Raw genomic sequence first — 17,041 nt, forward strand, 5'->3', positions numbered from 1 at the left:
AAGGGGTTAATTAATGTTTATTTGCATGCTAGCTTATTTCACAGGTGTTAGTTTGTCTAACTTTGGCTGCAATTTCTTCTTTAAGTGGGCTTTTTGTTTAATTAACAAAACAAGGGTTAATTCATGTCTGTTTTTATTCTCGCTTACATGACAGATGTAAGTTTGAGCCACTTTAGCTGCAGTCTCTTCTGTAACTGGACTTTTTTGTTTGATTGACAAAACAGGGGTTAATTCATGTCTATTTTTATTCTAGCTAGGTGATATTGTGGCTCACTTTAGCCACAGTCTGTTTCTTTAACTCGGCTTCTGTGTTTAATAACAAAGCAGGTGTCATCGCCATACATGTCCTTTCGTAATTTGGGCGAACGGGCCACACATTCATTTCTTTGCTGGCTGCACAATTGTGGGTTACAGCAGAAACCATTTATTTGGAAATTTAATAAGCTCCCTCATGTGGGTCAGAGGTGTATTGCTGATATAAATCTTTTATATAAAAAAAAAGAGAGAAAAGAAAAGAAGAAGCAGAAATTCACATTCTTTAGGAATGACTGCTGTAGCACATTTTAAAAAACAAAAAAACAACATAAGCTGACCAAATTGTTTTATAAGAAACAAGTGTAGGAACCAGAGACATCAACAACAAAGAACCTTTTTTTCTGTCTGAAATCAGTCCCCATGCACTATATAGAATTTGTACAGCAGTGAAACGCATGTAGTGGTGATGTAAACTGTCAGTGGATCTTGATGTGCCCCACCTCCACCACCCCAAAGTGATGACCCAATCAGAATAAGGGGCAGAGAGCAGGGCGGACAAGACTGTCTGACAGCAGAATTGAGGTGTCATGGGAAATGCAGTCATTTGGTGCAGGATCATGTGACCATTTCTCTATCAGTCTGAACGCCACCCAGCCAGGCCATATTTTTACTTCAGCTCAACTCGACTCAAAACGCTGTAGTACATATGGCAGGACTGCAAGTTGCACTGTAACATTACACCATACTTACTTAAACTTTCGGTGAATAAATACTAAATGACCAAACCAAAGAGAGGATGACAAAATTTGCTGAAAAACTGGCAGATTTACTGACAGCACAATTGCCTGTTTTGTTAGCGTTATGGGGATCACTGATCAAAAATATCAATGTAAAAGCTCAAATAGTTTTTATTCCATATTTACTTCTACCTTTTCTCCTCCTTTACATTTCCGAAACCCGCTAACCTATATTCTTCCTCTGCACCCCGACACACACTCACTCCCTGCCCACAGGTAAATACGCCATGAGGGACCTGGTGCACCGTTTGCCCGGAGGCAGCAACAACAACAACACGACTGGCAGTGGGGGAGGAAGTGGAGGAGGCGCCAACAACAACGGCAGCCTGATGGGGAAGACCATGTCGGACGACACCATCACGGCTATCTGCTGTGCGTTGCACGAGGTCATCACTAAGAACATGGAGAACACCAAGGCTCTGAGGGACGCTGGCGGCATCGAGAAGCTCATTGGCATCGCCCGCAGCAAAGGAGACAAGTAAGCCGAATGGAAAGATGTGATCGGATAAAGGAAAGAGGGAGATAAGATGAGGTTGAAAGGAGAAGTAGTGTGTGACAGAATTCTTACAAAAAATATCTGTGGATTTCTTCTTGGTAACTGAAATGAACAACCTTATTTTAGATTTTGAAAGATATGACAAAAGTACAGCCATTAGCCATCAGTTGTACGCCCACAAACAAGACACACTACAAAAACACAACAGTGCAAACTTAGTTAGGCACCCTGTAAATATGCAGATTACAGGAGAACTGAACTAAAAGGGGAGTTTATTTTTCATATTGCAGTGGAGAAAAAGCTGTTCCTGAAGTGGATGTTCTGGTGGAGAGTTGTGTACCTTCTCCCTGAAGGCAGCATTTTGAAGATGTGATGAGCAGGGTGGGTGGAATATGAGAGGAATTTCTTTGTCCTGTTTGTTTGTAGTAGAGAGAGTCCATTGATGGAAGAGGGAAGCTAATGATTTTTGAGGATCTGTTGATGATTTGTGCTTGGCGGTCAGAGCTGTTGATGGCTTGGTAGAAATGTTGGTAGAGGATGTGGTTTTATGTTGAATTGCTTGAGTTGTCTGAGGAAAAAGCTTCTTTGATTTGCTTTCTTGAAGATGAGATCTGTGTTTGTGGACCAGCTGAGTGTATTACATATGTGTGTATCCAGACATTTAAGTGAAACTGACATGTTAATGATTTCTCCAGAAATGCAGAGTGGTGATGGCAAACAAGTCCACAGTGTGTAATGTTATTGATGTAGCTAGGTGTGCTAACTACCAAGTGAAACTAGTCCATTTGATAAACACAGGATGTCTTCCATAAAACACAGCAAACATGTGCACATTGTGTAATAGCATTGCTAACTAGCAAACTGGACTAGTCCATTTGACAAACACAGGGTTACTTATGTAAAAACTCCCTAGCAAACAAGTTCACAATGTTAGTGTTGTAGCTGTGTTTGTTAACTAGCCAGATAGACAAGTCATTTGACAAACTCTGGATTTCTTACATAAAAACACCATAGCAAACATGTGTAAGTGTATAATGTTAGAGTTGTACCTAGGTTTGCTAACAAGCAAGCTAGTCCAGTCCATTTAATTGATAAGCTCAGGATTTCTTCCATAAATAAAACATGTCCATGCTAGGTTTGCTAACTACCAAACTAAACATAGTCCACATGTCCACAGACACAGTTGAACAGTACTGTGTGTTTGGTTTATTACATTAAAAGACAAAAGTGGTTTAAAAAAAACTGTAATAACTACAGGTTTTATTTACTGTTGATGCTAGAAATTGAGCATGAGGAGTAACAAATTACAGTTTGGATGTAAAACATATCAGTTGAAACTTGTCTATGTCCTCAAGTGCGACGGCGATGCACAGTTATTACCTTTTGATTTAAATTAACAACAGAACATACAGTTCTATAGTTCTACAGTTCATACAGTTGATTGATTGACTCAGGATCTTAAACATCAGGTTTGTAAGATCTATAAGTTGATGTAGTGATTATGCAGAATAAATTGTAGCATTATACGGTCACATCCAACAGAACAGCTGCAAACCAACAACATCAATCTGCTTTAGATGAAAAAGAATTCTTCACAACATCTACAGCTGGACTGGGGATTATGTCTATTTGATTATCTCCATATCATATGTGGAATGCTGATTGTGAGATGCACTCAGCTGCATATTATCATCTGTTTAGGCAGCATTTGTTAACATAAAAATGATAAATTAGGTTATTTGCGTGTGAGCACACAGCCTGATAGTAGAACGGGGTATACCAGGGGATTCAAGAAGGAGATATGAATGCATGAAAGTAATGAAGGTGAATTAGTGCAGCCAAGAGGATGAGGGTGTCGGCAAATTGACAGTGGCCAAGTAGGGGGAATAATAAAGTGGCTGGCTCATGGAGATGATCGTCATAGGGTGGGGACATGCAGGGGTCAGAGAAAGTAAGTAAGAGTTTTGAGAACAGTCAGCACTTAAGAAAGTCCAATTGAAAAAGGTCACTGTCAGCCGAATTATGTTTTTAACATTTGTTTTATGTGATATTTAGGGCCTGTGGGCACGATCATCTGCAAAGGTTTTGTTTCATATTGGCTCTTTATCCTCACAGAACTGACATTTTGGGAGCTAGAAAACGGGTCACAGGGTGAAAATGTTTTTAAAATGTCAACTTTTGAACTTTTGGTAAACCATGATATCGTAGCCCAGCCTCTGTACACATTGCACAAACTTTATGCACGTGCTCCAAGTCTTCTTCTGTTTTTGGTGTATTTCCATGGCAGTGCTATAGTGCAACATACAGGCCTGGCATATAATGTTTAGAAGAAGAAAAGTTGTCATTCATATGTTTACATATGAATGGCAAAAGTCAAAAGCTAAATCTGCAAAGACATTTTTTAGCTTTAGTAAAAGTTCTGTAGATTTTCAACACCATAATGTCGTGTAAAGTGAGAGCAGATGCAACCACTAACTTCTACGCTTGTATAATAACTGCAGATTTTGGTTTACACTTCTGTCCAGATCTTGAATTAATCAATAAACATCACATTTCTCTCTGTTATTATTAAAACTGTCGATCAGGGTTGTCTGAATTGTTGAATCCCATAGATGATTTCGTCATCTCTTTCCGAAAATGTCCTACTTCCTTATGTAACGGCTTTACGTTCCCTGCAGTCTGCAATCACAGGATACTAATAATAAACATGACATTTCCTAAAATTACTTTTTTAATTTCCAAGGTGCTGATTAGGGCCAAATGAGCCAATTAGACCTGGAGCCATTAGTCAGCTGAGTCAAAGTCCGAGGGATTCAAATAATGAAATACAGGTCAATCAATCAATCATCCAAGCAATTATGTGGTTTGGGCAGAGGAGAATTATGGGGCCGTTATCTTCTGGAGGTTATGATTTCCTCACAGATATCGCAAGGGAAGTTTATTCCTGTCTCTATATTGTTATTATTCAATGTCATGTTTGTGTACTTTTAACCCACAAGTATAAAATCGGTCAAGCTTTATACTGTCTTCTTTTGTTTCTCTCTGCTGAATTCCCAGACATAGTCCCAAAGTGGTGAAAGCAGCGTCTCAGGTCCTGAACAGCATGTGGCAGTACAGAGACCTGCGCAGCCTCTACAAGAAGGTAAAGTCCACACTGGCAACAGGTCACGTCTGAGTTCTCGAGTATTTGAGACAATATTCTCACTCTGTGGAGGAAAGGATGGTAAAGTGGTAAAGTTTCGGACCAGGTCGACAGCAAACCTGGCATCTGTTGTGTGTTTTAATGCCGCAACACAGCGTGTTCTTATGGATGTTACTATATTATTTGAACATTGACTTTGTTTTAACACTATGGCACATGTTTTATCATGGAAAAGACATTGAATCACACCGTTTTTTTATTGAAACATGAACTGTAAATATGTTTTAGAGCCTGGCTCCAAGTCCTGGCTCTTGAATATTACATGCTAATTGAAATTTTAAGATAGATTTCAATTAGCTTTGATATTTTTCAGTGTTTGAGCAATGCCATATTGACCATACAGTATAATTATTTGTCAGTCACTTTATTGGAACACATCCAGAAAATAAAGGAAACATAGATGTAGTTTTGAAATAACTTGGAATCCTAATTTATGTAAAACCTGTGTTATGTCGACAAATAATCTGTCGTGAAAAAGGTCAATTTCACCAAGTTTCTTTATTTAAGGCATGTTTTACCAATTAAATACCAATGTTGAGACCAACTTTCAGTCACGTCGTTCCAGTCAAAACGCCAAAAGTCACAGAGTTTGACAGATTTAAAAGCACATTTAGTTGTTTTGTACATAAAATGTCAGAAAATGGTGAAAAATGTTTTCCACCTCTTCCAAATGATGATGTTCTCGAACGTCTTGTTTTGTCCACAAACTTCAGATATTCAGTTTTAATGAATTATTTGTTATACGGAGCCAAGATACCAGAAAATATTCACATTTAAGCTGAACAATCTGGTTTAATTATTAAAAAAACCTCTCAGAACTCTCAAAATGATTAATCAATCATCAGATTAATGTAGTAATCGATTGCTCACACTGATATCCACGTTCATAGACATGTAAATATAGTTTTGTGTCAGAGGAATTCAATTTATTTATAGTAGAGAAGGTAAACACACAAAATGTCAAATAAATAATTAGCGAGGACTCCAATGTGAGTCATGTAACTGTTTCTAACACGGTTCCTTCTCTTCCTTCCCTCCTTCAGGATGGATACTCTCAGTACCATTTCATCGGCTCTTCCTCCACGATAGAGCGAGACAGGCAGCGACCTTACTCCTCCTCTCGCACTCCGTCCGTCTCCCCCGTACGGACCTCACCCAACAATCGATCAGGTAAGTCCGACGCTCCGTCTTCTCTACGCTCTCCTGCCCCCCCGTCCCTTTTGTCCTCCATAATTCTTTGCGTCGGTGCAGTCCAGTCAAACAAACACCACGTCAGTTACGGCTCAAATCGTCTTTAACCTTCACATCGTGGAGACTTTTGACGAATGATTCTGTTGTCAAGTCAGAATCCTTGTGCTCTGGCTCCTGAAACAGCCTCACGCCCTTGCACGTATGAAATGATGGTGTGACTCTTATGAGTCTTCACTTTTACTCAGAGCAATAATTTCTTGCTGGTTTCAGAAGCTTCTGAATATGAATATGGGACAAAATGACATCCAGTGAAACCAATAATTCAAATTGTATATTTTAGATGCATTTTCTCACATACATGTGTGGAGTATGATCACAATGTTTCACCAGTATTAAGAACATCATATTCTACCGTGGGTCTTAAAGGGATAATTCAGGGCGCTTGTTCCAACATGTAACATGTCTGTCAGTGGAGACACCTAATAAAAATCTACACCTACACCAAGTCTATAATATCTTATTAAAAGTTGTGCTACTTTTTCTCACTCTTTGGCAACTTTTTCAGCTGGAAACTTCAGCTTTCTAAACCTCTCACTCTCCCACACCAAATTCCATGGAGCAAATTAACAATTTTAAAATCACTGCTCACAGGAGTTATTGAACTTCTACTGCCTCCACCAGTGGGTTCATTGTGTTAAATGGTGAATTTTGTGTATGAAATCATTTGATCATATTTAACCAAGTGGCACAAACTTACCAAACAAGGCAATGGTAGACCAACACACTTCTTTGTACCCTTGTGCTAAAAACACCAATTTTCTCAATGGACTTTGGTGTAGGAGACTATGAGGTTTGGTTTTGTAGGGCATTTCATGAAATGGGTTAAAATTACAAGCACAATCTTCTACGGTGCGTCTTAAAGGGATATACTTCACTATTTTTGGACACATTCTCAGTGTTGACCATGCTAAGTGAGTCTCCAGTAAAGACGCCTCATAAAATCTACACCTACACCAAGTCTATAATACCTTATTAAAAGTTTTGCTGCTTTATCTCACTGTTAAGCAACTTTTTCAGCCGGAAACTTCTGCATTCTAAACCGCTCACTGTCGTTCCACACCAAATTCCATTGAGAAAATCAGCAATTTCAACATCACTGCTCACAGGAGTTGTTAAAGCGCTACTGCCTCCACCAGTGAGTTAATTTGTGTTATTTGGTCTTTTCAGCATTTGAAAACCTTTGCTTGGATTTACTGAAGTGGCACAAAGTTGGCAAACACATGTTCCAGTGTGCTAAAAACGTTGATTTTCTCTATGTGCTTTGGTGTGGGAGACTGCGGGGTTTGGTTTTGTAGGGGATTTCATGAAATGGGTTAACATTGCAGACACAGTCTTCTACTGGTTGTCTTAAAGGGATAATTTACTATTTTTGGAGTGTGGTTGTATGACGCATTCTAAGCGAGCCTCCAGCTTAAGACGTGGACGCTTGTTCCCATTGAAATCATGGCTGCCAGTAGGGACACCTCATAAAATGTACACCAGCCTTATTAAAAGTTTTGCTGGCTTTATCTCACCGTTAGACAACCTTTTCCACCTGGAAACTCAAAACTGTGCCACCTTCCAAACCACTTACTCTCCCCCACCAAATTCCATAGAGAAAATCAGCAATTTTAACATCACTGCTCTCAGCAGTCATTGGTCCACTGCCGCCTATATCAGTGAGTTCATTTGTGTCATGTGGTGACTTGTGTTTTTGAAATCCTTTGTTCAAATTTAACAAAGTGGCACAAACTTACCAAACAAGGCAGCAATAGACCAACAGCTCCTTTGTAACCAGTGTGCTAAAAATGCTGATTTCCTCTATGGGCTTTGGTGTGGGAGACTGGGAGGTTTAGTTTAGAAGGGGATTTCATGAAAAACCAAAAATATCAAGGAGAGTCTGTCCTCACTGTATCACCAAGACTGCCTTCCAAATAAGTGTGGCCAGAAAAGCCCACACTGGAGAGAAATGGATTTATGACGCTGTCAGCTGACAGTGGCAAAGTGATAAATGCTGTAGTTTGGAGGCTAATTTCACTTTTTTTTTGGTTTTTTTTGTTTCTCAGTTTACACTTTTGAGGGCAGTCACACAGCTGGTCCACCGAGTCATTTGTTTTATTTTGCCGCTGCAGACATTCATCAAATATAAAAAGAAATTGTTCTCTTTGTGTATAAAAACTTCTTTGTGTGCGTGTACGCGTGCAGCTGTTTACCGCGGCTGTAGGCAGAGCATAATTAGCCGTGTACACCCAGATATGACAATGGATGATATTAGCAGAGCATTAATGAGCGTACGGATCAGAGCTGACTTTGTTAGAATGTGGGAGGGGGAAACAGAAACAGATGCGGCCGCGCAGACGGGCTGCCGGTGCGGCGTCATCGACAGCAGCTTCTCCGTGAAGAGCTGTTGATAATGAGGGAAATACGGGAGGAGACATTGAACCATATGGCACTGAAACAATAGCCAATGTGGCCAACCACATCTCATCTCACTTTCTTTTGTGGCCTCACATTATTCACTGTTCCATCATGCTGGAAGTATGGAAGTCAATTAAATATCTGATTATTTTGCAGTTTTTAAAAAAAAAGAAAAAAGAAAAATGGCAAATAAACATCTCTCTCAGAGGTGTTTGGGGATTTTAATCCTAATTTTGGCCATCAGGATTTGCTGTATGGAGACAGATTGGAACCAGAAGTTTTATTCCTGTGAAATACAAATATTTCATTTGAAAAAATTAAATTTGAAAAAAGTTTAAGTTCTTCTTCTGAACTCAAAAAATATAACAATGTATTCAAAATTGTATCAGGTTTTTTTTTTCAGGTTTTGGACGTAAAAAAAAGAAATTGAATCTGTAAACATTTGCTCTGCAACTGAAATAATAATATATAACCTCAAATATCAAGAAATATATCAGAAGAATAATTCATACATTTATTCAAAATAATTCCACATGTGTATTGTGTATATTAATCCTTTTTTTAAATTTGAATACAACTTAAACTTTCAGTTTCTTAGTTTTTCAAATTAAATATTTAGTTTTCGTAGGTATAAAACTCTTGGCTTCGATTTGCCTCCACTGTCTCACTCCAAAGTGTGTTTTTGTTGAACAGAGGTTTTCTACAAGGAAGTAAAAGTAATTTAGTTTAATTCAGAGGTTGAAGAATTGGAGTTGGAATTATATGCTGACTTAGTTGCTCATCCTTTAATTTTTTCCTCCCTCATAGAGATATTTTCCTCCTTTTTAAGAGAATTATTAAGATCATCATAAAAAAAATGCTATTTTGTTCTTCACTTGCTTTTCAGGGCTTTCCGTATGGACGCCTCCAGAGATATAGATATTTTCTCACCTAAAAATACACTCCCTTTTCTACCAGGACCTTGAAATTTTAAAATTCCTTGCTTGACGATCCGATGTGTCGGCACTTCACCTGTATTTAAAATCCCTTAATCCAGCGCTTCAAAGAAGTACGGCGGCCGTTGCGTACCAGAAAGGATATAAACCTTTTAAGCTTCCACATCAAAATAAAAAACTTATGTTCTGGCTGTTTTTTCCTGCACAAGATGGCCGTCTCCATAAATCAAATCCCATTTTTTTCACACATACTGTATAAAAGGTTTTTTCTGAGGTTGTGAAAACCAAACAATATCTTTTTTATTTTTTATTCTGGGTCATATATTCAATTTGGGCAAATAAACCCTCATAAATGTCACACTAGTTTTATTTGAAAAGCTTTTAAATGTCTGATTCTTACCAAAGTTTTAATTATATTGTTTACTTTTCTTTTATGTGTTTATAGAGTTTCTGTGTGTGTTTTATCATAAAGATGAATGTGCACTTAAGAAGGAGGCGTGTTTTAAAAAAAGAAAATCATGAAAATATTCTTGTTTTCATTGTTATTAATATTACTCTGTGTGTGTGTGTGTGTGTGTGTGTGTGTGTGTGTGTGTGTGTGTGTGTGTGTGTGTCTTTGTAGCAAGTGCACCCGCTTCCCCCAGGGACATGTTGCCGATGAAGGAGAGGAAGGCAGACTATGAGTCGACTGGCAATTCCAGTTACCATAGCAACAAGGGCGAGCACACGTCCCGCAAGGACGCCATGACAAGTAGGAATTCCACACACACATACACACTGCATGCCTGACAATAAAAAAGACACACTGTCGTGAAACTGGAATTCTTTTTCATACAAACATTAATTTGTTCAACAAAACAAAGAAAAATCTTGTATCATCTGGTCTCATTGCTAACAGCCAAATTCATCTAGGTCAGTGGATCCTAACCAGGTGTCTTAGTTATTATCTTACCACTTATGTATTTGCCTAAAAGGATCCATGTAGAAAGTTTGGGGACCGCTGATGTAGGTCAGTATTTTCCCTCCAGACTTTATTCTGAAAAACATCCAGTAATTAATCAAATCCTAAACTTATTGTGGAAATGTAGGCTCTTGTTTTTCAGCATTTTACTGTGTTCATGATTATTATTTTTGTGGCTACATCCTGTAGCTGTGTCTAAATTCAGTTGCCGCCTGCTTTAAAAGAAGTGGACTAAGCTGCTTTGATGGATTCCTCTATGATATTGTCTCTGTCGCTTAGCAACACTGGATGCAGTACAAGTCTCTAATGGCATGTAAAGGTTCTAATTGTTTTAATGTGTGAACTTATAGCTATTTGATTGAATTAAAGTCTGGTACTTAGATTTAAAAGTGTGTTCTTTGAAGGTTTTATTGTTGTTGGCCTCCATTTTCCTCAGTGAAAACACATTGAATCAGCTGAGCTGTGTCCCAGTGGATGTATCCGTCCCAGGAGAGCTTTGTCTCTCAGGGACTGAAGGACACAGAAGGCTGAGTTGCAGCATTGTGGAGTAATCAACCTGTAAATGCACCGTCAGGAGGAGGAGGCTTCTGAATTGAGACACAGCTACTATTGTTGAACACAGACACTGACAGCCTACATGTGTCCCTTTATCATTATTGATAATAATAATAATAATAATAATAATAATAATAATAATAATAATAATTTAATAATGATAAGGGATGAGTATTCAATCATTTGCATTATGTTTACTCAGTTTACATGTGCTGATGTTTTCTGGCCTGGTCTCATATCTCAGATATGAAGTTTCAAGCAGATCAGTCAACATACGCAAAGTTACAGGCCACTTCCTGTTTTGGGGTGGCCAACTTCCTGTTGGGAGGTCATGGCACAGCTTACACCTGTTGGGTCAAAACTGACTTCCCGTCAAGTTGAGGCAATGGTCACAATAGACTCTTTTGTTCGTCATGGGCTGTGACATGTTTCCACCAAGTTTCATGAAATTTTGTGCAACTTCATTTTATCTTTATTTTACCAGGTTTCACCTTAGGGGGCGCTACTGAGAAATTCATGCATCACTTTTACATAGTTCAGAAAATTTTTTGCCACTTCTAATTTGCATGCCAATTGTCGTCCGTTCAATTTGCATCATAAAAAAATTTTTTTTTTGTTTTTTTTTACTGTGTATCGTTCCGTATCACAACAAACGCTTTTACTTTGAAATTCTGTGAAATATCATCCTGAATATTGTGATATGATTTTATGCAAATGTACCCACATAGTTGAACTTTTTTATCACATGACCGGGTGTGGACAAGAGGTGTTAATCCCACTGATATTTGAGATGAATAATAATAATATGTGATGAGTTGGTTCAGTGCTAAAATGTCCTGTGTCTCACTGTCTCTGCAGCTCAAATCTCTGGTGGCTCTTCAACACTACACAGAGGAGCGTACGTGTCTCCTACTGATGACCGGAAGTATAATCAGGTAAAAGTCCTTCTCTGTGTTGAGTGCATGTATAAATGTACAAATACATGTCTAAAAAAATGACTTCTGCTTGAGTTTATGATATTATAAGAATATGTTTGTTGTCTTTTCTGGCCCGAAATAACAGTTTGTAAACTGCTCGCTCGCCTACACCAAATTCCATAGAGAAAATCAATATTTTTAGCTCACAGGGACACAGCAGCTGTTGGTCCACTGCTCCATTGTTTGGTAAGTTTGTGTCACTCAGGTAAATCCGAACAAAGGATTCCAAACACGGCAATCGCAAATTGACACTTTTGAACTTAATGACCAAGGCAGCAGTGGATCAACGTCTCCTGTGCCTTTAGGAGAAAAATCACTGATTTTCTCCATGGGCTTTGGTTTGAGAGAGAAAGTGGTCTAATTTGCGAGAAAAAGCAGGAGAACATATACTTAACATGTTATAGACAGCGACCATGCCGGTCTTATACTGGTTCTAAATGTAGGAGGCCAGCAGGGGGCGCACACTGACGGTGCATCAGTGCCGCTTCAAAAAACCTAAAATATCACTTTAATCTCATAGAGTCCCTTTTCTTTACTGCTTTCATAAGCTTCCACTCACCAGAAGTGGGAATTATTTATAAAAGAAAATAAAGAGAGATCTAAATGAAGAGATAAAATGAAAACACCACCCACAACCCAGAGAGACAAAGAAAACGTCCTTTCACTCCCTCGTCTCTCTTTGCAAATGTCTTTTATTGATGCTTTTAAGCTCCTTTTAAGACCCTTATAATAACCTTAAGATAAAGAAGTGCTGTATCAGAATCTTACACCACATCAACATGGAGATGAGACGCCACAGGAATTCCTGAAAGGCCTCAGATGAACTGCACAGGCTTTTATAGTCATACAATAAAGACTCTATTCAGTCTGCAAAGGTCACTATAAACTGGTTAACTACAAACCTGTATCCATCCACACACATTTACACATTATTGGAAGGCAGCAGTGGATTTCTTCTCTCTGGTGTCTGGAGCATTTGGATCTAAATTGTTGCCAGTAAAAGGTTTTCACGCTGTCTGTCTGGAGATGTTGTCACGTTCACGGCGGTTTAACAGACACTCACGCCACTGTCTGGTTACCATGTGTCTTCTTATGAAGGGAAGATGATGGACTTATATAAGTGAATATTGACTGAGACTTTCCTCGTCTTGTTATTTTCATTATTATAAACATGGAAATAAGTATTATTGCAATAATCAATGATCCATGATCCTGAATCTCCAATAATAAAACCAAACTAGGAGAGAAATCAAGTTAGTGACAACACAGCCTCTGTCAGACCTGACTGAGGGAGCGTTTGTGTGTATACAGCAGCAGCAGCAGAATTCACTTCTGAAACATAGTGTGGACCTTTATTAGCTCACTGTTGCTGCTGTCGTCTGTCATGATATAATCAGAATCACTTTAGTGTCATTGATGTTCTCTGCTCTGTTCACAGGTCTCCTGTCAAGGTCTGCCGTCAGAGCCTTACCCTCCTTTCCAAAACCCTCCGCCGGTCGACAGCGGCAACTACGAGGACCAGGCCTTCTACGAGAACCAGGTTCACGTGGGGGGGCGCCCCCCGCAGGGCGACCTCAACATGCACCTGCAGGGCCTCAAGTCCACCGGCAACTACGTGGACTTCTACTCGGCCGCACGGCCCTACAGTGAGCTCAACTACGAGACCAGCCACTACCCAGCTTCACCAGACTCCTGGGTGTGAGAGGAGACAAAGGAGAGGAGGAGACGAGGAGGAGACGGAGGGATGGACAGTGAATGAGTAGGTGGAGGAGAGAAGACAAAAAGGACAGTCCCTTCCTCCCCGTCCTCCCCTGCTGTTCCTGAGTAGCATCGTATCGTAGGCAGCAGGACGGCAGAGGAGGAGGATGGAGCACAAGAAATGAGACGTGAGGAGAAAATCTAAGACATTACTGTCTTCTTCTTCTTCTCCTTCTTTTCTTTTTTTACATGGAGGAGAGAGGACGAGGACCAGAGGCAAACGGAGGAGTGGCCACGCATGTGCATGCACACACCACCAACAACAAATGAACAGACAGACTTTTTCTCTGGAGAAAGATCTTCATGCACCTGAAAAAGCCTCTGGATACAGAAGGTTTAAAAAAAAGAAAAGAGACGGGAAAGTGATGGACGAAGACAAGAAGGGGACAACAGTGTGAACGGAGAACGAAGAAGGACAATGAAAGTGGACTCAGGGGACGCAAGGTTTTGGGGATAGTGCGAGAGAGAGACTCACCTGTAAATATGTGGTATAGCTAAGTGGCTTTTAGTAACGTGAAGCACAAGAGGCAGAGCTGTAGGACGTGTAGGACATGTTTGGTTTCTTCTGTGGCTTCAGCGTGGTGTTTCCTCCTCCGGGCAAAGAACATTTCCGGACTTTGTCATTTGTAAGAGATTTTTGGTTTTTCCTCTCTTTTCTTTTCTTTACTTTTCTTTCTCCTTTTTTTCGTTTGTGTTTCTACTTTTTTAATTCCGGTTGTATAGTAATCGATGTACATTGTACATTTTAAACGGAGACGCATTGTGTTTACTGTACATTGCACTATTTTCTGTGTCATGTCGGGCCTTTTTTTTTCCGCTCACCTCCTCACACGCTGAACATCACTTTGTCCAAAACGCACAGATGAAACACTGGATGAATGCCGCTCCTGGTGCAGCAGGTGTTGGTGCTTCTTTTACTGTCTTTTCCTGCTGATAGTTTGTACGGAACGCGACGTAGCATCGCTGCCAAAATATTGTTATTTTTTTTTATTTTTACCTGCCTACATCAACGCCACAAATACAAGTTTTGTTTCCCTTCTTCACGTGAACTGTGTATATAACCGTGCCAAACAAGGGTTCATTCCCGCCTCAGCTATAAGGAGGAGAAATGCGAGGAGGCGGAGTTAGTGTCGGGGTGCGTTCAAGGGTCCAAGTTCAGCTGAACATCCTCACGGTTCCAACAATGCCAGTTTGTAAATGCTTTGGTTTTTCTAAGCTGTGTTTTACTGGGATTAAAAAAACAAAGAAGTATCTCACTGCACCAGGACGAGGGACGACAAACTTTAAAAATGATTAAAAAAAACTTTAAAATACAACAAAAAAACTATGACCACGGGGGGGACTGTGACCAGGGTGGAACCTCGCTTCCTCCAAAGTTGTACAAAACTAGTTGATTTTCTGTGTTGTAAAATAATCCATGTTAAAAAAACAAAAAAACACTTTTCTGAGAGATGGTCAGCAGTTGTAACTTCATGGTAGACTAAACTGTTAATAGAGTCTGGATATATATTATATAAATATAAATATATACTTTTTATGTGCAGATGTGGATGTCACTTATAGCAGCAACGTTATGGTTAAAAAGACTTGTTTAAAAGAGAAACACACACACACACACAAAAAAATAAAAATAATAATAAAGAAATAAAGAAACAGCAACATGTAGGGATTTTCGTTCACACTTTTTTTTTGATTTTCCGGTCAAAAACACTGACGTTTGTCGACTTTTGTGTCGTAATGTTGTTGCTCTGTGGAGTAGAGTAGACGCAGGGAGCCGCGTTGTCACGGAAACAAGTCAAGTCACGGCTTTGGACTTGAGTCAGACTTCATTTGACGACTTTAAGACTTGAAATCAGTAACGGCTTCATCCAAAACTGGGTTTTTTCCTTATCAGCAGAAATCTGCACTAACGCACATATATCACAGGATCGTCTACGTACACGTTTACTCTCTCCTTCACGTTTGTTTTAAGACGTTCTGCTAACTAGAGCTGGATTCAGAATATGGATTTTTTTGTGCGATTCCTTTCTTAATTTAAAAAGGTCTGATAACGATTCATGAAATCCTGAGAGCGCTCATTTAAAGACAAACTGCCCTGCATGTTTGAGATGTTGCTCTTCCTCCATCACACCTGATTCAAACGAGTCGGTCGTTATGGAGCTTTGATGACGAGCTCACCATTTGAATCAGGTGTGTTAGAGGAAGGGAAACATTTAAAACATGCACAGGGACTTTAAATACACGCAAGATTTGTGCAGAGGACCTTGACCGAGATCCGTGTTCGCAAGTTTGTTCATTACTTTGTCACCGACGGTGTAGAAATACGCCCGAAATACGTCCGATGTCCACTCAGGACAGTGTAGTCGTCCATTGTTGCCGCAAAACAACAACAGCAAAACAATCACTGTAGGCTTCTTCTGCGTCCTCTGCTGGACAAGTAGGTGATTACTTCAAACTGTCTGATGCGTTCCCGGTCTGTATGTTTTGAACTTTTAACAGGTTTTTAAGGTTATAATCAGCCTCAAATGAGACCACACTTCTCGAGCCTCTTTATTTGAAAATACTTTTTTTGAGGTAAAACGCACAATTTGAATTCCAAATTTTTTTGTTGTCGATAAATCTCTTCTTTGTTTTATTTCTGTGACAGAATTAAGACAAAATTGTTAATAATCTGCCAAAATCCGAGGAACGACTGGACTGTCCCCACAAAGCTGGTTTTAAGTGTAATAGTTAATAAATAATAAGCATCTGGAAAGTGACAACGTCATGTATGTGCTTGTGATCCTTAGGCACAGAGAAACCTGACTGTATGAAGATAAAACATTGGTAAATGTTTTTGTTTTCCTTTGTTTTTGTTTTGTTGCTAGATCAAACGTGTTTAAAAAAAGAAAAGAAGAGAGAATTGTGAATCTTTTTATTGCCTCAAACAGATTACAACTGCTCCAAAAAAATATAAACGGACCATCAAAGGAAATCTGATTTCATGATGTTGTTTGTTCTCTTTAAAAATTCATTTGGATGCTGCTGCTGCTTTTCTGTGTGTTTTTACATCATACAAGTGTCCTTTTTTGATTTAATGTTTCCACAACGTTTTACTTTTTAGTTGTGTTTTTCCTTCTCTTTCAGTCCCAATATGCAAATGAAGCTCGGTGAAACTCGTTTGAGACACTTCATCCATCACGTCACGATCAGTATTTCGGTCAAATTAAGGCACCCCTCTAGTGGGCGGTGCATTCAAGGACATGGGGGGGGGGGAGTGGTGATCAGTTGCTAGACGGGCAGTTAAAAGTGATGAATTATGTGTGAAAACTGAATGAAAAGAAGAAACTTTGTTTCCCTCAACGTTGTTTGAATTTAAAGTTGTTATTATTCGGAAGTCAACTCTTATTAAGATGCAATCAAGGGCACCGAGAGGTGCACTGTAGGGTTTCTTATTAATAAACATGTTGTGTTTACA

The 17,041-nt window shown here is 39.3% G+C and overlaps 1 protein-coding gene across 8 annotated transcripts in view; it reads left to right on the top strand.

The window, feature by feature from the left end:
- The window catches only part of ctnnd2b (catenin (cadherin-associated protein), delta 2b), a 98,046-nt gene extending 81,005 nt beyond the window's left edge, over window positions 1-17,041 (top strand). For 5 of the 8 annotated variants that reach the window (XM_044021071.1, XM_044021088.1, XM_044021103.1 and 2 more), the window contains 6 exons: window positions 1,269-1,530; window positions 4,597-4,690; window positions 5,794-5,920; window positions 9,956-10,084; window positions 11,708-11,784; window positions 13,265-17,041. In XM_044021071.1, coding sequence (XP_043877006.1) covers window positions 1,269-1,530; window positions 4,597-4,690; window positions 5,794-5,920; window positions 9,956-10,084; window positions 11,708-11,784; window positions 13,265-13,528 — 953 coding nt within the window. In that variant the 3' untranslated portion in view covers window positions 13,529-17,041. The remainder of the gene's footprint in view (window positions 1-1,268; window positions 1,531-4,596; window positions 4,691-5,793; window positions 5,921-9,955; window positions 10,085-11,707; window positions 11,785-13,264) is intronic. The other 3 variants (XM_044021081.1, XM_044021096.1, XM_044021124.1) reach the window with 1 other exon arrangement.

The sequence above is a fragment of the Solea senegalensis genome, linkage group LG1 (genome assembly GCF_019176455.1).
Source record: "Solea senegalensis isolate Sse05_10M linkage group LG1, IFAPA_SoseM_1, whole genome shotgun sequence".
Classification (NCBI taxonomy): Eukaryota; Metazoa; Chordata; class Actinopteri; order Pleuronectiformes; family Soleidae; genus Solea; species Solea senegalensis.